This window comes from Typopeltis vanoorti, chromosome 7 (genome assembly GCF_054136105.1).
Source record: "Typopeltis vanoorti isolate ZY-2024b chromosome 7, IOZ_Tvanoo_1.0, whole genome shotgun sequence".
Lineage (NCBI taxonomy): Eukaryota > Metazoa > Arthropoda > Arachnida > Uropygi > Thelyphonidae > Typopeltis > Typopeltis vanoorti.
Genome location: NC_143555.1, coordinates 103312565 through 103334464, shown reverse-complemented (window position 1 = coordinate 103334464; position 21900 = coordinate 103312565). Strand labels below are relative to the sequence as shown.

Genomic DNA, 21900 nt, shown 5'->3' with positions numbered 1-21900 from the left:
CCACCTGTCGAGTGGTAGATGAATTTCTAGATACTGTATTTCCATACCAGAATACCCATAGTAGGAAATATCTGTTTATATACACAGTTAAAAAATAAGAAATTCATGAAAAACATTTTGTTCTGTTAATTTCATTGAGTAGTGTAGTTTGATTAAAAAATCTAGCCTTTGCATGTATTTCAAATATGATCATGAAATGTGAGAAGCTTACATAAGTAAGCATTTCAGGAATTTATTAATGAATTAAAGATATAAAATTTATATACCAGCAACACAAGAGATGAGATAGACAAGTGAAAGAAATTTGCAGAAACATGACCTTTACTACTTTATGATGGGAACAATTTAAGCATGAATTTGGAATAAGTTTCTTTATCAGGAAAAAATTATGGTTATCTGTGATTGAATTTAAAGCTTTTAATGAAAGAATAAGCAAGCTAAACTTGAACAAAATAGATCAAGATAACTTTTACATAGAGGACTTAACATTACTTGTCTTGCCATATGAAGTTATCAATCCCCCCACTTTAATAGGACTTGCTTCCTGAGGAGCGAGCTGCCATCAGTGGAGTGATGAGTTTGATAAAAACTCCAAATCTCACTGAGTGATCCTTTAGATTCACTCATTTGGAACTATCTCCAATCTTGTAGATAAATCAATTTTTGAAGAGGTGCCAATTTCTGCTTCATAAAGAAATCATCTGCTTCATGATTTCATCACATGCAACTTCTGATCATCTGCAATTACACCTTTCTCTCATCCAAATGGCATCACTCTTTTCCTCTAATTCCTGCACAGATGAAGACAAATCACCTTCTTACATGCCAGCAAATCAGCACCATATGCCTCCTGTGGTCTTTAGGCAAAAAATACTTAAGAATATTAGATAATCTGGATAATAGTCTTCTGGTCCTGATAGCATCTCCCCTACTGTATTCCAACATTCTGCTCCAGAGTTAACACCTGTGTTCTATCATCTCTTCAATCTTCTATATTCAGGGCCAGCTCTACTGATGGTGCAAGACATGCATTTGCACAGGGCGGCAAAGTTGACATAAACTATATGAAAAATAAGGGAGAAGGGGCGGCAAAATATGCTACTGCACGGGGCAACTATAAGAAAAATAAGGGAAAAGGGACAGCAAAATATGCTACTGCACGGGGCAGCAAAATTCCTAGGGGTGGCCTGTCTATATTCATCTGACACCTACTCCTTCACATGGATGCAAGCATATATATCCAATGCATTTTAAAAAAGGGAGATAAAAGCATGTCTCCAACTATCAATCAATTATCATTGCCTAATTCTCTTAACCAAAATAATAGAGAAAGTTATCAGCAGTCAACTTTTTCACTACCTAGAAGCTCACCAATTAATCAGCAACTACCAGTATGGATTCTGCCAATACAGATCTATGGCTGATTCTTAGCCTAAATCATCCACCACAGGACATCTGTCATGGAAATGATGGGAGAAACGTGTGCTGTTTCTCTTGACATTTCCAGGGATTTTGATATTTGGCATCAATGCTTACTTTGCAAAGTGCCTTCTTTGGGTCTACCTGCCACCCTTTGAAACTAGACAGTCAGCTTTCTCTCTGGTTGTTCACTCCATGAAAGGTGAATGGCACTCTATCTTTGAGCTTTGCCATGAAGACAGGAGTGCCTCAGGACTCCATTTCATCATCTACCCTCTTTTTCCTACACATAAATGACTTACTCTCAATCGCCACCAATCCCATCTACAGCTTTGTCGATAACACACAGTCCATTCTTCCAACTCCTTTTTACAAACCATGTAGTTTTCAGACATCCCAAACATCAAGATCATTTTCAAATAGTGCCTTAAACACTGAGCTCCATACCATCCTTCAGCGGAGCAAGGATAACCTAGTCACTTTCAGTGCTGCCAAAACATAGTCCTGCCTTTTTTCTTGTAAAAGGGATCTCAGCTCACCTTCCCTTATCATCATCATTAATAACAAACATCAGACAGGATCAGATCTCTCCTTGGACTGAGATTTACCTTCCTCCTCTCCTGGCAAAAATACATAACATTAATTCAACCTTCCTCAGCCTCTAAAAAAAACTAAGCATTATTTTCTGCTCAAGAAGTTCTTTTATTCCAACCCAGCTATTAACCCTATATAAATCCCAAACCATCCATCCTTAGAACGTTTTTCGCATATTTGGGGTAGTGTATCTAAAACCTCCCTAAAATTCTTGATGCTGTCTAGAGGAGAGCAATTAGACTCAGATGATCCTTCCCTCACAGTCTCACTTCAACCTCTATCTCACAGATGCAATGTTTCAGGTCTGTCTCTTCTACAGGTACTTGATTGGTCACTGTTCCAGTGAATTGGCAAACATCATTCCTCTACTTACTGTTAAACATATCAAACCTACTTCTCCTCTTCCTCATTTATTCCATCTACTTCTGTCCTCTGGAACAGCCTTCCTTATGTGTTCCTCAACAACTTTACCCTTGAGATCTTGAAGACATGTCAATAGACTTCTTTTTTAATCCTCGTATACCACACGAGGCAGTGATGTGTATCCCACACACATGAGCAGTATAAGAACATATGGTTCTTATACCGCTTGTGTGTGTGGGATAAATATTATTATTATTATTATAATGTGACACCTCCAGGGAGGTGTAAAAGTGTTCTCTGCCAGGTTGGCAGGAAAACGACCCAGAGGAAGACCAAGATATAGGTGGATTGATACGGTACAAAGTGCGTTAGACGATAGAAATATAAGATCTGATAATGTTGGAGTCTTGACAAGTAACAGACTGATTTGGAGGAAAATTGTAGATAGGAAGTTAGTAATGATGTAAATTTTTCATGTAGTACTGTCATATCCTGTACACCCCTTGAGGGTACATGGCAGGAATTTGATGATGATGATGACCTCCAGGGAGTCCAAAGACTCATTGAGGGAGGACACCTACTTTACAGCTCTGCCTCCACCACTCAATCCACCAACTGTCCGTGCGGTTAGCCTAGTGGCTATGCGCTTCGCAACCATATGCCTGGGGAAGGAGTGTCCTAGGTTCAATTCCGTCGACAACATGAGGAGCTTAAGGATCTTCCTCAGCCATAGCCAAGTTAGCTGGACAGCAGGGTTTTCCCCCAGTTTTTCTGGGGGTTTTCATCCTGAAAGCAGGCAAATCGGCCCCGTGAACACACATGGATATAGTCAGGAATACTTAAGACAATCCCTCCAGCCATAGGGCTGAATTGTCAGCTATGCCGGTCCCGAGCCCGAATAAAAATAGGGGGAGGGGAGGGGATTGAAGTGGTGCCGTACCTTCCCATAAAAGGGCTGCGAGTCCTTTTATGGGAAGGTACGGCACCACCATACGAAGGTAATCACCATATGAAATGTAATGAATGAATGAATGAATGCACCAACTACAACAAACCGCAACTATACAAACACCATCTGGTGGTCTTCTACCACCACTAATATTCTCACAGACAATCACAAACATCCATGCCCACAGCGGGATTCAAACCTGCAGCCTTTTGGATGGAGAGAGGATACGCTAACCACTTGGCCAACCAGGCTGGCCGAGTGGTTATCGTGTCCTCTGGTTAGCAGTTAGTGTATGGTACCTTTCACCAACTTTTCGAATACTTCAAAAACCACATCTGATATATTAATTGGTCTGTAGTTGGCTACCTGTGTCTTGGAGCCACCTTTATGCGATGGTACTATGTTATCCTCTTTCCACTCCCTTGGAACCCTGACAGAGCTGAGACTTAGATTGAACAACTTCATCAAAGGCAATGAAAATTCTCTTGCACATTCACATAGTACATGGGCTGATATGTCATCCAGTCCCACTGCTGTGTTCACATTCATTTTTAATATGCTGAACACCTCCTGTTCATCTACCTCAATGTTGATATGCATCTCTGTAACATCGGCAACTATAAAATTACCACCTGAATGATTTACACTTTTGCAAAATCACTCAGCAATTCAACTATTTCTTTTGGTTCAATCACCATCCTACTGTGAGCATTGTTTAAAGTCATTCTACCATAGAGTCATTTTTCCTCTTACTTGCTACATAATGAAAAAACTCTTTTGGGTTTACTTTGGCCTGTTTGGCTAATTCTCTCTCATAGTTTGATTTGGCCTTCCTTACCATACTAGTCACCCTTCTTGCTTGCATTTGTATTGCTCATGAGTATGCTGATCACTTTTTTTCTTTATTTCCTCCACAATTTGTTTTTTTTTTTTTTTGCTCTTGCTTTATATCCCTACTCATCCACTTAATTCCAACTTGATTTATCCTCTTGAGCTTGGGTATGCAGTCTGATACTGCTACTCTCAAGCAATCTCTGACCACTTACTATGCACTACTGATATTCTTTCCTTGTAGCTTCTCAAGTGATTGCACTGTTCCAAGATGACTCTGGAGTCTCTCATAATCACCAGCCTTGTAATTGAACATAAACTCCTTCTTGACAGAGAACTCCATGTGTTTGGCAACTTTCCAAAGCAAGAAAGTGTGGTCACTCTCCCCAGTTGGAGACAGCAAGGGTGTGCACAGACTAGATGTTTTACTTAGAGAGTGGTGAGTGCAATGGACTGCCAGAAGTAGCTGTGAGTGACCTGCTAGTGAATAAGTTTAATGAGAAGCATAATAGGTATAGTGTGTATAAAGGTTAGTATGGGCCTCCCACAAGACTCCATGGAAATACCCAAATAATAATAATAATAATAAGAAGAAGAAAATTATTAAAAAAAACATACAACAACCAAATGTATGTTCTTGCAGCTGTCTTTATCGATCCTATCTCTTATATATATCCATGGTATTATTTATCAAATCTTTCGTCTTGGGTGGGTGTTACAATTTTATTTTAGATATTTCTGGTTCTTTCCTTAAATGGAAAGAAACTTCTTGTTTTACTAGGAGCAATTACTTCAAGTGGAAGGCACAGTGAGGATAATAAATGAGAGCAAGGTACAATGCATAAGTAGCTTTAGTTTAATGGCAAACAGTATTCTTAGATTTCTGAAAGAAAGCTGAAACCTGCATTGCATTTTTTTAAAGTTATTTATTGAGTTAGCAAAATAAGCTCTTCAAGGATAACCTATAGGCAAATATCATTTATAATAAGCATTGACTTATTAGATAAGAATCAATGCTCAGTAACTTATTAAAGCAAACTGAATTGAACATTTTTTTTTCAAAATTTTGATGGAAGAGATGAAACAAAGGGGTATATAAGTCAAATGGACATATTTTCCCACTTCTGCTTTTTCAAGATAATTCCTCTTTCCCATTAAATCCTTATTTAATGCTATTATAACCAAACAGTTAGGACTTCAGTGCACAGTATTACTAATAGCAGGCATGACATTCAACATGTGAAACAACAACAAATGCTGCATCTCACTTTCATGTAAAAGATATTGTCATATTTTCCAATAGAGTTCACACTAAATAAATCTATTAAAATCTATGCACTGTTTGTTCCATGTACACTTCTATTGATGTTTGGTATACAAATTAGATCATGGAAACATATGTTAAAAAACTGAGATACATTTTTTTCCCAAATATCTTAATACTGATATAATACAAATAAAATTCAGTTTTACATTACCAGACATGAACCAAACATATCCACTAGAACAGAGATTCTCAACCTATGGTATGCATACCACTGGTGGTACATGAGCCACTGCCTACTAGTACATCTAATATCTTGAATTAAATATAGTGGTACACCACTGGAAAAGGTTGAGAACCCCTGCACTAGAACATAATATATTTTTATTAATCTGTATATGAATAATGCAATCAACACCTGTTGCTTAAGGCATCTTCCTCTAATTCACTTTGGAAAATTTCATCTGGTGCCTTAGAAACATTTTCCTCATTTTCTTCATTACTTAATATTTCCTCTTTTTTATCATCCGACAGAATTTCCTTATCATCTGATGAAATTATTCTGTAAGACAAGAAAAAGAAAATAAATGAATGGTCGTTTATATTAACAAAGTATAATATATAAAGAAAGCCAACAAATTAATTGAACAAACAGGACTGTCAGATATGTGATAAACAGCATGTTTTGTTTTGATGCTTTAGCATGATATTTTACAGCTGAAGATACTGGGTTTGATTTAAATGAGTATGTGGTCATAGTTATAGGCATTAAAGCTATATGGAGTGTGCTGACATAAACCAGAATCATAATATATATATATTATTTTTATATGATTCCCACCCACAAAAGGGTTGTAAGCCTATAATACATTAGTGCTGTGGGTGGCATAAGAATTTTATTTTTCCATTTTTATTAATTTTTATACTTTAAAAAAAAAATTATTTTTCTTTTCTTTTTTACATAGTCTGGAAACCAGGTGTGCTCTACAGACTCAAGCCACTTTAGGCCTCTAACAAACAAAGCAGTGGTCTCGCTGGGCAGCTAAATTCATGCTCATAGCAGGAGTCAAAATTGAAGCCTGTTGGTTGGAAACGAAGGATATAAGAACATAAGTTACCTTCATAACTCTGCTACTAGCATGTTTTTTCTTGTTGTTATATCAGCTGTTTTAATATCATTTTTGTTCTAGGTGTTTATCAGAACATTCCCATCCCTCTCCTCTCTTGTATACTGACCACTTGACCAACCAGTCTGATGAGTTTTAAGTTAAACTTATTATCGATATTACAGAATTAGTCATTACTCATTACACATAAACAAAAAAAATTAGTGTTTTTAGTTTTGACTTTCCTTAAGACATTTATGTGTCAATCAATATACTGTTATTAACAAAACTGCAACTGAAAAAATTCAATTTTTTATATTTTTTTTTTGTTCAAAGTAATAAGTTGAAATGTCTTTTAGTTCTTTTTGCTCAGATTTTAATTGCTTTAGCAATTTCTTGCATAAGTGCAAGAGTGCTTGGGAAATTGTGAAGGAATATTTGTTAGCAGCAATGGCAAGCTGTTCCACGAGTGAAGAAGAGGAGGACACAATTTGGACTAAAATGGATGACAAACAATATTAAACAGGAACTGCATGCGAAAAAGAGGCTATGGAAGAGATATAAGGAGACAGGTGAAGAGAAGATGCATGAAGAATATAAGACACAGGCCAGGAGAGTGACTAGCATGGTAAGGAAGGCGAAACTGGAATATGAGAAAAATTGGCCCTTAGATCCAAGGAAAATCCTAGGGAATTTTTTTAGCTATGTGGCCAGTAGGAGGAGAAATGACTGTGGAAGAATGACATTATGGGATAAAAATGGGAATAGAGTGACTGATGCATAGGACATAGTGGAATTGCTCAATGAACACTTTATTGGAGTATTTCATCCTGGAGGAGTCAATTTTAATACTAGAGGGATAGGGCAGGTTCGAGGTGTGGGAGGAGAGTGTGTTCCACATATTGAGTACCCTAGATGTTAGTAAAGCTGTGGGACTGGATGGTATTTCACCACGAGTTTTGAGAGAATGCACTAAGGAACTGACAGTGCCTTTGACCTGGCTTTTCAATGAAAGTCTGGCTGCAGGAAAGGTGCTGATGGAATGGAAGGAAGGCAAGATAGTGCCATTGCATAAGGGCTGTAGCAGACTGGAAGTGTCTAATTAATTATAGGCCAGTTTGTGTGTCATCAGTAGTTAGTAAGATCTTGGAGAAAGTAGTAAGGGACCGTATACAGCATTGAGCAGATGAGGATAATGTTATCTGTGAGAATCAACATGGATTTGTGAAGGGGCACTCTTGTTTTAGCAATATGCTAGCCTTTTATAATAAAGTTACAAGAACATTAGATGAGGGAAAGGCATATACTGAAATTTTCTTAGACTTAGCGAAGGCATTTGACAGGGTGCCACATGATAAACTGATATTCAAGTTGCAGCACTTGGGTCTGGATGTCAGATTGGTCAACTGGATTCAGGATTGGCTGTCTGATAGGTATCAGGGAGTTGTGTATAGTGGAGCAGTTTCAAGGAGGCAGAGGGTTACAAGTGGGGTCCCACAGGGCTCAGTACTAGGACCTATATTGTTTAACCTTTATATCAATGACATTGCCAGTGGATTGCAAGGGGATATTCAGTTGTTTGCAGATGATGTGAAGCTGGGAAGGATTATTAGTAATAGTGCAGATGTGGTAGCCCTGCAAGAGGATTTGAATAAGCTAGATAGATGGGCAAATGAATGGGGATGTCAGTTTAATGCAGCAAAATGTAAGGTCTTGAGGTTTGGGAACATCGATGGGATGCTGCATACTCTATGGGAGGAGTTATACTGGAGGAAGTAGGGGGAGAAAAGAGATCTGGGGTTGATGATTGATAGAAACCTGAAGTTTAGGGGACATATTGCAAAGGTGGTAAAGGTAACACAGAGGATTGCTGCTATTATGAGAAGGACACTGACCTGCAGAGATAAGAGGGTTATCATTCCGTTGTATAAGTCTCTGATCAGACCACATTTAGACTATTGTTCTCAGATCTGGTCCACAGGATTTAAAATGGATAAATTAACTGTGGAAAGGGTACAAAGGCAGATAACAAAGATGGTGTCAGGACTGTACAATTTTAGTTATGAGGATCGGCTGAGGGAGTGTGGACTGCAGAGTTTGGTGGATAGAAGGAGATGATATGATTGAGACTTTTAAACTGTTGAGAGGTGGTTACAGGGTTGACACTGGGGAGTTTTCACTTGGTTGAACAGTGGGAAGGAGTCATGATAAGGAATCCCTGGAAGTTACAAAAGGAAACTGAGAAAGAGAGTGAGGAGTGGTTTCTTTGCATGGAGGAATGGTTGAACCATGGAATGCATTGCCTGATAGAGTGGTGAGAGCGATAACGGTCAGTGCGTTTAAGGAGTGGTATGATAGACTGTGTTTCCTAGGAGGGACCTCCCTCGATGAGTCTTGATAGACTTGTTTCTTAGAAAGGGCCTCCCACGGCGAGTCTTCTGACTCCATGGAGGCCTGAATAATAATAAGTGCACAATAATCAATTTTGAATGCAAGAAAATTTACAACTGCAATTATTACTACTAGTTTTCATCAAGACTTGTTATGTTTAGATTGAAGTAAACTTAGATGGTAGATGATCTCTGTGTATTGCCTGAGGTGGTTTCAATAAGTACCATGTTTCATCTTTGGAGAATGAATGAATTATTTATATATGTTGTATTTATATATTAATTACATATATGTGACTATAGCTCTAAAGAACACATACTGAGAATGAATAGAAGCAGAATACCTAAACAAATTCTAAATTACCATACAAAAGGTACCTGATGCAGAGGAAGACCCTTATAAAGATGGAAATTGAGTCTGGAACAGGCCACTTGGCCTATAAGCCTGGAAAGGAAGAAGAAGATATGACTATAGCCCATCCATGGAAGTTGTTGGAAATAATACCAAAAGTATTACATGGTGAAGCAGGCCTCTCAGATAATGCTCTAATTAACACCCTACATCAAACTGATTGGAATTTGGGGCTTAAAAATCCCAACAGTTTGGATGGCACACATTCAGTCCACTTAGTTTCCAGCAAACCCTGACTTTAGGACTAAGCAATTTTTCATCTTTTATTGGCCACTATCAATACCAGTTGTTGCAATTTATATGTATACTTATATAATTTTATTTTTTGTTTATTTATCTATTATTTTCTGTATGAACACGTAACTTAATAGATAATAATAATAACAGGACTCTAGCTTTGATGTAGTGAGGTTTTTTTTTTTTTTTTTTTAACACCAGAGGTCAGGCAAATAGTTTTAAAAGTTGATCAGTAACTTTAGCATGCCATGTAGATTGTAGTGCAGCTTTTTTCTTTGTGTATATACATATACTCCAGAAGATGACCTAAATGCGATGGTCAAAACGTCGAGTATATATTTTGGTTTATATTAAACTAAAAGTTTTTACTCTAACGTGGTAGTTGTATCCATAATTTTCATAATGTATTCTGATCACCGTGTAAGCATGAAAGAAAGGATTCAGGATCCTGATCTTTCTCTAGTTATTTTCATTCTCATTTTTCAATGAAATACTTGTTTGATAAAACTTTCATCACATACTTTCTATTTAAGCTACCATATATCTAGATCCATATACCATATACATATACAAGATGACAGCACTTGTCAGCTATCTCTCTTCACCAGATGCTGCTGTGTATAATTAGTAATAATCTTGAGTTAACTATCTTTAATTGGCTACCAGTGGAGATTGAACTGCTCTTCCGTTTCCAAAAGTTATACAGGGCTTAAAATGGCCTTGCCTATTCCCTATAGGGGAATAAAAGGTGTTAGCAGATTTGTTTTTTTTTTTTTGCCATTCAAATAGAAGAGAGAGAGAGAAAGGCTTAATAACATGAATTTAATTAACGTGTTCCATGGCATGCTATTTTCAGGTGATTGTCCATTTACATCATGTGGGTCTTTGATGACCCACATTACAGTACAGTTTCTTGCAACTTGGAGACAAAATTTTTAAGTTTTTTAATAACAAATTAGTCTCTGTAGTTCAGTCAGTATAGTCAAAGCCTTTTGGGTCAGAAAGACCTAGGTTCAATTCCAGTCCATGACGTGAGCAACCTTTATCCGGTTTTTTTCCGACTAAAGGTGGGTTAGCTGGTCTCATATGGAGGTAGGGTTTTTTTTCCCCACCCAGAAACTTGGGTTTTTCATCCCCCAGAACACCCATGGATTTACAGCCATGAATACTTATGACAATATGCGGAAGAGATAGGGTTCTCACCACATTTTGTAATGCCCATAGTTAACTATGCATCAAACCATGGTAGTCAACCACCTAGATAGGAGATGGCACTTGAATAGGATAGGAATAACAGATCTGACATCACCTTAAGGTTGAAAGTTTGCCTTCCTTCTTTTGCAGTTCATATCACTTCATGTTAATTTTTGTAATTTTTAAGGATAAGTCATAATCCTTAGTCTTTATCTTTTGGCAATGCATTACATACATAAACTAACTGCTTTTTAAATTCAATGACTGAAATATCTTTTCTGCTGTTGAACATTATCCATGCATTTATCACAGATGTATTCGGCAGAAGCTCAAATGCTAATTTTCTATACCAAGCAATCCTTTTGTATAATCAACTGTTGTATGCTGTCATTTGATCAGATATATCAATATAAGATTTGTCTTTGTATAATCAACAGTCATTTTTGGGCCACTATACTCAACCTTTTTTTTGTAATAGTAACTATTTCAATTGAATGTTTTCTTGAAAATATGAGGACATCATGCTTAGCTTTTCATTTCAAACTGTAATGCCAGTCTTAACTTTTGGTGCAAATAGTTCCCCTAAGTTCAATTATTTGAAACGCTACTTCTTTTGGAATTCTGAAACTTTTTTTTTCTAAAATTGTTTTAACTAGATAAGTATTTGCATGAATTAATTTTCTTGCCAAATCCATGTTTCTATACTAATTATCAGTACATAGCATGTGCCCTTTTCCTAATATTCTTGCATAAAGCAACACAACAATGTTTGTAGAAGTTGCTCTTTGCATGTCTGATCCTTACTGATGATATATTGGAAAATTGTAAATACAGTATATCCTGGTGCAGAACATCATTTGAATAACTTGATTCCATATTTATATTGTATGGCTGTACCTCGGAGGCATAGGACACTATCTCACAAAATAGCAATTTTTCAGTACGACTAGGAAAATACTCTTTTAGCATCGATTTTTCATATTTACTCTCAATTCTTGTTGCAGATAGGTTAACTTTAAACATGTCTAACTTTATATAAGATTTTTCTTTGTTTTAAGGTTGAAGTAATGCAGAAGTCATAATTTCATGTACGAGTAGCCAAAAGGTGTCACACCTTGTTATTAAAATACTCTGGATTACAGGAGGTTGTTGGAAGTTTTCCCACTTGGTTATACTACAAATTAGAGATACCAAGAAATTATATACAAGGAGATGTGGTTTGCATTAAAGTGAGTAACGTTCAGGTACAGAATACAGTACAGACATACTGGAGAAAGGGTTGATTCATGTCCAGGGTGGGACAGTGTGAGATTTCATTATACTACTCAGAACAGCCTACAATTTAGCATGTTGATGCCGTAATGTTAAAAAATTTTGTGATCCCTGGGCCAACTTCTTTTTGTTTTACAATTTGCTGAAAGTAACATAAAATAATCATATTTTATGATTTTTTTTTTTATCTATTTCATGCAGCTAAATAGATTTGTTAAGTGCGAATCACGTGTGTACCGAGTGACCTGAGAAGAATTTTTTTTTACTGACTGGACTGAGCGGTGCACACATGATTCGCACTTCACACAAGGTCAAACTTGCATATCTATGACGTGTATTGAACAGTTATGCGTTCAGTGTTTTGTCCAGTGGAATAAATTTGTTCTAGTGATAAATATTGTTATAAATTGCCCTAATATGAGAGACCATGAAAAAGAGCAACGCTATTTAGAAGCCTTGATAAATGAAGTTCTATCTGATGACGAACCATACGAATATTCGTCGGAAAGTTACAACGGAAGTGATCTTAGTTCTGTGTCTTCAGATTCTAATTCTCTCATTGCTAGAAAGAGAATAAAAGTATCTACAACTGGTAATACCAAAGTTTTTGCTCCTAGTACATCTCAGTTTACTGCTGCTCATTCTGTAGAACAAACAATTGATGATGTTATAAGAAATCTGCATTTGACTAATGATTCTTCCTCAGATGAAATACTTGGAAATGTGAATTCAACCGATCTACAATGGAATGAAATTACAGGTGATAATCTAAAACAATTTCAGTTTGTGGATAATAATTTTGGAATAAAACAAAATGTTATTGAAGAAATGCACGATAAACAGTGTGTAGACTTCTTTTTTATGTTTGTTGATGAAGGACTGCTGGACCTAATGGTGCAAGAAACTAACAGCTATGCTCTTCAAAAACTCAGTAAGACAATTTTACCAAAAGCAAGGATAAGAAAGTGGAAAAACACAAATCCCAATGAAACGAAGATATTTTTGGGTCTGCAAATTTGGTTTGGTTTAGTGCAGATGCCAAAATTAGTGTTATTGGTCGAATAACGTCCTCTATTCTACAGAAATCAAACAAGTTATGTCAAGGAATCGGTTTGATCTTCTTCTCAGTAAATGGCACTTCACAGACGAGGGTGGAAATACTTCTGAAAGACTATAAAATTACACCTCTCATAAATCATATAAGAAAAAATATCCAGAAAATAATGACGCCTTCGAGTAATATTTGCGTAGATGAAACTTTAGTTCCTTTCCGAGGTCGTCTTGCCTTTCGTCAGTACATCAAGAATAAACAATACAAATTTGGCATAAAAGTATTCAAATTGTGTATTGAAGATGGATATACATATGATTTCAAGATATACAGCAGCGCAGAAAAGATCAATACCACTAATAGTGTTCCAACTTCAATTGTTATGGGACTTTGTGAGAATCTACTTGACCATGGACGCACAATATATGTAGATAATTATTATACCAGTATTGAATTAGTGAACAAACTTTTGAATAGACAAACACACCTTATAGGCACTTGAGAAAAAATCGAAAGGGAATTCCACAGGATGTTGAATTCCCTTTCGAATCCCCAGAAGAAATTGAAAAAGGGTGAAATAATTGGTAAAGAAAGTGACACAGGGGTGGTGGTAATAAAATGGTGCGATAAACGTGAAGTGCTTATGTTATTAACAAAACATACAAACAAAATGACATCTCTTACAGCAAGAAATGGTAATGAAGTGCAAAAGCCAGAAGCTATTATAGACTATAACAAAAGCAAAAGTTTTATTGATCTATCCAATCAGGTAAAAGCCTATGCTTCTTGTCTTCGAAGAAGTGTGAAATGATACCGAAAACTCGCAGTTGAAATTCTTTTAGGTTCTGCTGTGGTGAACGCTTTTGTGTATATAAGCGAGTTACTGATAAAAAGATGAGCATCACAGAGTTTAGAGAAAAAATCACAAAAGGGTTATTAGGAATTATACCAAAGGAAAATAATGTCACTTCGATTTCAGACAAGGAAAAACATATTTTAGAAGAGGTTGGAACCAGTAATAGGAGAAGATGTACATCTTGCTACAAAAAAGTTAACCGAAGAACATAATAGAAAATATGCAACATCTAAGGCCACACAAACACGGTGGAAATGTGTTCAGTGCGAAAAATTTTACCGTGTTCGCTGTTTTACTATTATGCATAACTGTACTTTGTAATTGTTTAGTAATAATTTCACCTAATTATTTTTTTCATATCTATTTGTCTATTGTTTGTCATTTTTTGTTTATTAGTTTTTCAATTTTTTAGAATAAAAAATTGAAAAACACATTTATGACATATATTATAAATAAATATTTAGCACCATTGTTATTGTTTTATTCAACATTAGAAATTGGCCTAAATCAGGTAAAAATAAAACCCCTATAATAGTCCACCTGTACATGTAGTTGAAGTTCTACCAAGGTAACTATATAAACCTGTTTACCAGGCCTCACATTTCTATTACCCATAAGCATTTCATTTAGATATGAATCACAGGTGAACTACGAGGCCTGAAAGAAAAATCTTTATGTGAAGCAAATATGATTCCCGCAACACATTGAAAAAATGTAGTGCGAATCGTATTTGATTCATACGGCAGTCAATGTGTTAAAACTTATGAATTATTTCTGGAATTTTCCCCTTTAATATTTTCGGCAGCGTGAGAGTGTTAACATTAACATGTGTTAATGTTAACACTCTCACGAATTTTATTTATTGCATATTTTCCGTGTCCAGACCATTACTGGTACAAAGATTGGCTATAAAGATATCAAAACAACTACAGCAGAAAAAATATTTTAAGTTAGATGTATAATAACAATAAAACTCATGAGATTGGCATTATGGGGAATGCAATTAGAGCTAGATCTGGTATGACCTAGCTCTAAAAACAGATAAATGTTTATATAATTAAACATTAATACTGGGTGTTTAATGCTGCTTCACAGCTCTTTTTTATAGCCTTTCTGTTACAAATTAGCTTTTGCAGAGGACGTTTTTTCAAATGAGCTCTAACTGGCAAAAGACTGCATTCTGGAAAGATGCCCAATTAGTAACTGTTAGAATGTACAAAATAAATAAAAAATGCCAAGAAATTACATTCTTGGTTTCTTCCCTTATCCAAGTGTAAGCAAACAAAGTTTGTGCAAAGTCACTTCACGACTGGGCTACATGTATATAGAGGATATAGATGTATATAATGACTTCACATCAACTGCCTTAGTATCCCATAATGTAACACACATCCTTATGGACATGTATAATGCTATGCATTATAGGAAGGGCCACTTCCCAGACCAGTTTCGACCTTTATTGAGGTCTCATCAGTGGATATAAGTAGCTCAGTCATGAAGTGATTCCATGCACAACCTTTGTTTACTTACACTTGGATAAGGGATGAAACATGAAACCAAGAATATAATTTCTTGGTATCTTTAATTTACAGCATAATCATGTGAAAAAACTTTCAGTATTAGTATAGTATGTATGGTGGTCTTCTAAGCAGTCAAATGCCATCCTTCCCCTATAACTGCAATAAAGTAGATCACCCAAGCAATGCACCTATTAACCACACTACTGGCCAAGACGCTACCGGACAAAATTATCATGGATACGAAGTGCACATTAAAATTGTAATACCATTGATATTACATTAAAATATATGATAAATACGAAGCATATGAGGATGCATATTTGATCCATAATGGCTGATAAGGTGGTTAACTTCAGCACAGAACTATGAATTTAACTTTCTTTCTTATGCTCTTTAGGAGAGCATGAGAAAGAAAGAAGCTAATTGGCAAATTAGAAATCAGACAAAAGATGATCTGCGATGTTTCAGAGCATAGGTATAGCTGCGTTATCTGAGGCACTTTGGGCACAACAAAGAGACATTACACATAGAAAATAGGCATTACACCTTGCAAATAAGAATGCAAGCCATAATTACTAAATGTACATCTTTTTGAGGAGATAGAGAATGATGATTATAGTTTATTTTTTCTATAAGACGAAGCTCACAACCATTAGAACCACGTGAATTTTGTGAACATGTGTATCTGTTTATGCAATGATGGAAGCATGATAGATTAACAGATTTCAAAACAATGTATCTTCCTAAAAAAACAAATTCAAATCAGTCAGACTGATTTGAATTTGTGATAAGCACCAATAAGTCTGAAAAATGATACTGTTGCACACATTTTTTTTATTTTCTGAAGACAGGAACTACCATCTGGTAGTCTACAAAATGTCTAGGAAAGGAATATTATTATAATAATCATCATCATGCATATCAAGGATTTAGGCCTAGCGTGGCCTGTTCCAGCCTTAGAAGTCGTTGAATCGTTTAAGAGGATGACTTGTACTTTAAGGCTTGTTTTGGTAACCTTTCTATTTTCATTCTTTGAGCATGTTCCATCCATTTATGTTTATATTTTTTAATTTTTTCTATTACTGATGGAACCGATGAAATTATATAATAATAATAAGTGCCTTGCTTGGGTAATCTACTTTATTGCAGTTATAGAGGAAGGGTGGCATTTGACTAAAGACTTATTGCAGGAGCACTCCTACTCCAATCCAGCACACAAATCTCACTGTCTCCTCTATTACTTAATTCTCCAAATACACACAATGACAATGCTACCATCAACTCCATCTACTGCCTATCACCACCACAACAGTATTTTTTTTTTTTTATATTAGATTTTATTAGATTATTTTTCTACAGTAAACTTGATCCTATGATGGCCAGAAATCTAGATTGCAAAAATGCTGTGTAATAGGAGTACACATTGTAATTTCCTCCACTTGTTTGTGGAGAAAGTTTATCTTGACTCCTGAAGTATCCTCCATTGATACAAATTCAAATACAGTTGACACTCACTCTAACAAACTCACAGGAATAGTTTGTTATAGTGGATAATTTGCTATAGTGAATTTATTTTAGCACAGCACTATACCTATGAGATTTTGGAATTGTTTGTTATAACAGTATTTGCTATAGTGAAAGTCAATAGCTTTAAAATGTCCTGAGGAAACTTTTTTTTTTCAATAATTCCAGAGTATAAGACGAGAATGTTTGTACAGACAGAAATGTCTAAATTGATCAGAATACAGGAAGGAAATGAGTGAAAGCTTGCTATTTTGTTTTTGAAGTCCTCTGCATTTCTGATCTAGAGGGAAAATGCCTATGAAATCAGAGAAGCATCAGTTGTTTTGCCAAGTTTTAACCAGCCAATGCAATCACAAATGGTCTCAGTAGCATATTAGTTTTACAGATTAGAATACAATTTGCCTAGGAAAAGTTTGTTCGCAGTACTAAACTATAGTGAAATCGACACAAGTTTTGGTTCCCTGGAATTTTGATTGAAACAGCTAACACTGAGCCCAGTGTATTATTTTGTAAACTTGTTTCTCCTGGCTGACTTGCCTGTTTTGTGGGATGAAAAGCCCAAGTTTTAAGAGGGAAAATCTTGCCAACTCCAGGGCCATGGGTATAGCAAGTAACAAGTCTTTTAGAACAGAGCTGCGCTGTATAGGACTTTTTAGTAGTTAAGGGAGTGAAATTGTTTAAGTGTTGTCTGTATCGAAGGCTGAACTGTAATTTGTTGATTTGTGATACATTAGTTTGTCATGAGATACAGTGGTAAGTAGAATGATCTCTTATAATAGTGAGTTTGGTATAACATTTCATTTTTGCCTTGTATTATGACTGTTTTTCATTTACCTGCTTGAGTTATAATTAAAATGTTCTTTTTGAGAGAGAAGTTTGAATTTAGATTGAGATTAGTTAGGAAGAAGCAGCTATGAATTATATAAAATTTGTGCAACTTCAAAATGAATTTTGTTGGTGGTATTATAAGGGGGGTTTCATAATTTGCTATCAAAGGAAATCCATATCCACTCTTTGACAAGAGAATGCCAGCGGTATTGACAATAGACCTTTCTATATGTAATGTAGGATTAAACCGATCAGTTTTTTTTTTTTTTAAAGAGATGGTTAAATTTTTGTATAAGACAGTTTTGATACTTATCATTCATTGTACTGACTCCACAGAGATTCTAAATGTAGTATTATATAGTTCTGGTGACAATTTAGATTCAATAAAAGCAGTTTGTTAGTCAATGAATACCAGAGATTTTTTCCTTCATGCAACTGGTAAATGAGAATAGTTTAGTTAACACATACTTATATCCAATGAGCTTATTAAGACCAGAATATATGTCCAATTTGCCAAGGGTTTATGGAAGATTCTTTAAGAAAAGTGACTATGGTAGATGACTTTAAACAATGCTCACAGTAGGAAGGTGACTGAACCAAAAGAAATAGTTGAGTTGCTTAGTGATCATTTTGCAAAGGTGTATCCATCCAGGTGGTTTCGTTACAGAGATGCATATCAACATTGAGGTAGATGAAAAGGAGGTGTTCAGCATGTTAAAAATAGCATTTGAACACAGCAGTGGGACTGGATGGCATATTAGCCTGTGTACTACGTGAATGTGCAAGAGAACTGACATTGCCTTAGATCAATCTAAGTCTCAGCTTTGTAAGAGTTCCAAGGGAGTGAAAAGAGGGTAACATAGTACCATTGCATAAAGGTGGCTACAAGACAGAGGTAGCAAACTACAGACCAATTAATGTACCGGAAGTATTTGATAAAGCATTGGAAAAGTTGGTGAAAGATAAAATACAACAGTAGGTGGACAGGGATGCGATACTCTATAGTGGGCAGCATGGCTTTGTAAAGAGTAGGTCCTGGCTTAGTAAGTTATTTTATAATAAAGTGCAAGCAGAATTGGATAAAGGTAATGACTACACCATGATTCTGCTCGACTTTGCCAAAGCATTTGATAGAATACCACATGAAAAAAACTATTACAAAAACTGGAGCAATGGGAATGGTGAATCCAGGAGAATGATGGCAACTAGCAGAGCACCTAGGGTTTGGTAATAGGACCACTATTCTTTAATTTGTATATCAATAACATTGGGAAAGATTTAAGAGGGGATATTCAACCTTTCTCTTAGTGTTGCATGGTGATTAGCATTCATTTTAGAAATTATGGACTTTACAACCATGTTATAAATAACTATTTTAATTTCCTGACATTTTGACCTTCTTATTAAGGTCATCATCTGGAGTATATACAAATATACAAGGACAAGCTGAGTTACATTTCACACAGTAAGCTAAAGAAACAATGATTTGATCACTGGTTATTCTACTGGCATGACCTCTAGTGAGAAAAAAAAAACAAAATTAAAAATTAATTATTTAGAAACTACATCAAAGCTGAGAGAAACATTCTTTCATATAGACAGTTTTTTCTTACAGTAATAATGATGTCCTAGTTTTAACATGACAATTGTTATATTAGATTTAGGATTATCTACAGTCCTGTTTATAGTTAACTCTTATGGAGAAAGGTTCCGTGAGTAGAATATATGCCTTCCATATGCTTGGGATTTTTAGACCATCATTATTGTTCAGATTGGGGTGGTTGATAAGAATCTCACAGGCTTCCTTAAATTTGCATTCATGTTTTTGGTGTGATGTAAACAACTGGTGCTTTTCCAGTCAATTCTATGTGAAATGTTCAGGGCATGATCAGAAATGGCCAGCTTCACCATAGTTATTATATTTAATGTGTCGTTTATGTTTCTTTTACCTGATAGGAATTGTGTGTCCTGTTTCCCCTATATATGGTAGATTACAGGTGCAATAAATATGGCATACTCCAGGGTTGGCCAGCGGGAGTGGGTTTTTGGATGAGTTTAGTAAGCTTTTTAATTTTGCAGGAGGTTTAAAGGTGGATCGAGGTTGTATTTCTGTAGTATTGAATACAGATATTTGGATTATCCTCGAAAAGATTACGGACAACACAGCAAACCATATTCTTCAAACTAAGAAAGAAAACCTCATATCCAAATTTCATAGCCTAAAAGATCGACAAAACCAACAGACATATTTGAATTTCTCCACAGTGAACATTAACAACCAATGAGAAGCAAGAAACAACAGGAGTCACCAATCGTCTGCAGATAACAGTAACGTAGTTAACCTATCCAACCACACCTTCAATAAAGATGAACTCTCGCTACTCAGCAAAGATCTAAATTTTGACACAGCACCCAGATCAATGAACAAACTGGATTTTATTTGTAATATTGAAAGAGGCTTAAGATTCATCCCAAATACCATAGCAGATGAAATACATTTAGATACTGCCAACATTTTAAATATAAATTATAAGAAAACAATAACAAGCAACTTAATGAAACATGAATTAACAGCGGTGAAATCATTAAAATCAAATCCGAACTAACTAGAGCTGATAAAGGACTCACTGGATAGATTATATCCAAAGCCTTGGGTTGACACGTTTGGGAATCCCACCAGAACACCTGAGCTTGGTGGCAGAAGATCGTGACCATTGGAAGTTCCTCTTGCAGCTGTTGCTCCCCACAACCCAATTAGGAAAGGTGGGCCTTGAAGATGTATGCATGTATGTATGTATTATTCAAGAAAAAAAATGCAAGATTTTGAAAACAAGAGCCAAATCTTGGAAACTCAGTAGCAGATCCTATAGAAAAGAATGGACTTAGGAAGTTAAAGAAGAGATGTAGCTATGGAAAAGAAAAGTGCATCAAAATTCCCTAGTAAATAAGTCAGCATGTGCTCTAAGAAAATACAGAAAAAAATGTACAAAAAAAAGTAGGGAGTGAAAGTAATTAAACAAGTCATGAGAAGTCTGGTAAGAATATGGAAGATAAAAAATCAGGAAGATGGGCAAAATGTTCTGGAGATTAGTGAAAATGCTTAGAAATAGAGGAGACACTGTAAAAGGAATCAGAAATGATAACCGTAACAAATATTGAAGATAAAGATATTTTAGATGTCTGGAATATTTATTTTGAAAGACTGCTAAATGAAACAAGCAGTGACAGCATAGCATGGTGGTAGAAAACATTCAATGCATCAAGATTACATATCAATAAGTTAAGTAGAAAAAGCCATAAAAAACATGAAATGTGGAAAAGCAAAAAGAATAGATGATGCTCAAAAATGGAGGAAAAGAAATTTTACAGTAGCTACACTGCATAATTCAGAAAAAATGATCAAAAGGTCAAATTCTATATGATTGGAGTAGAGTTCTTATTTATAAAAAAAGGGAAATATAAAAGTAAAAGGGAGTGCATCCATAGCACAATTTTAAGAACAACAGTATGTTATGCCCTTCAGTTGGAAAATGCCTAAGTTCAATTCTCGTTGTTACAAGAGGAATCTTTATATGGGTTTTTTCAACTGAAGGTGAGCTAGCCAATCTCATATGGAGGTAGCAGGGTTTTTTCATTAAAAACTTGGGTTTTTAATCCCACATACAGGCAAATCATTCTTGAGAACAGATGCAATTTACAAACAAAAAATACTAGTGGTGATTGGCAGTAGATGGTGGTTGCAGTTCTGTGTAGTTGGTGGATTAACCTGCTTTAACTGCTGATTTTATATTCTACTGACATTGTCCCATGTGCTGAATTAATTTTGCAAAAAAATTTATAAATAAAATCAATTAAAATTCTTACTGAAGTAAGAAGTCCAGACAGCATCATACATTCCTGATATACACTTGTTCACTCACAAAAATGGCAATAATAGTGTTTTATAAAATTTGCATAATCAAAGGATGTCCACTTGATTAATCAAATTACACACATTAATTTATGTAGAATCACCAGGATCTTCTTCATCTGAAGTACGCAATTCACTTAACTTGGACAATTCTTCTCCCGACTCATTTGTTGTTAACAA

The 21900-nt window shown here is 35.5% G+C and overlaps 1 protein-coding gene across 4 annotated transcripts in view; it reads right to left on the bottom strand.

The window, feature by feature from the left end:
• LOC150104923 (uncharacterized) overlaps positions 1-21900 on the bottom strand; it is a 431839-nt gene that overhangs the window by 21993 nt on the left and 387946 nt on the right. For all 4 annotated transcript variants that reach the window (XM_090395426.1, XM_090395427.1, XM_090395428.1 and 1 more), the window contains one exon: positions 5839-5982. In XM_090395426.1, coding sequence (XP_090251552.1) covers positions 5839-5982 — 144 coding nt within the window. The remainder of the gene's footprint in view (positions 1-5838; positions 5983-21900) is intronic.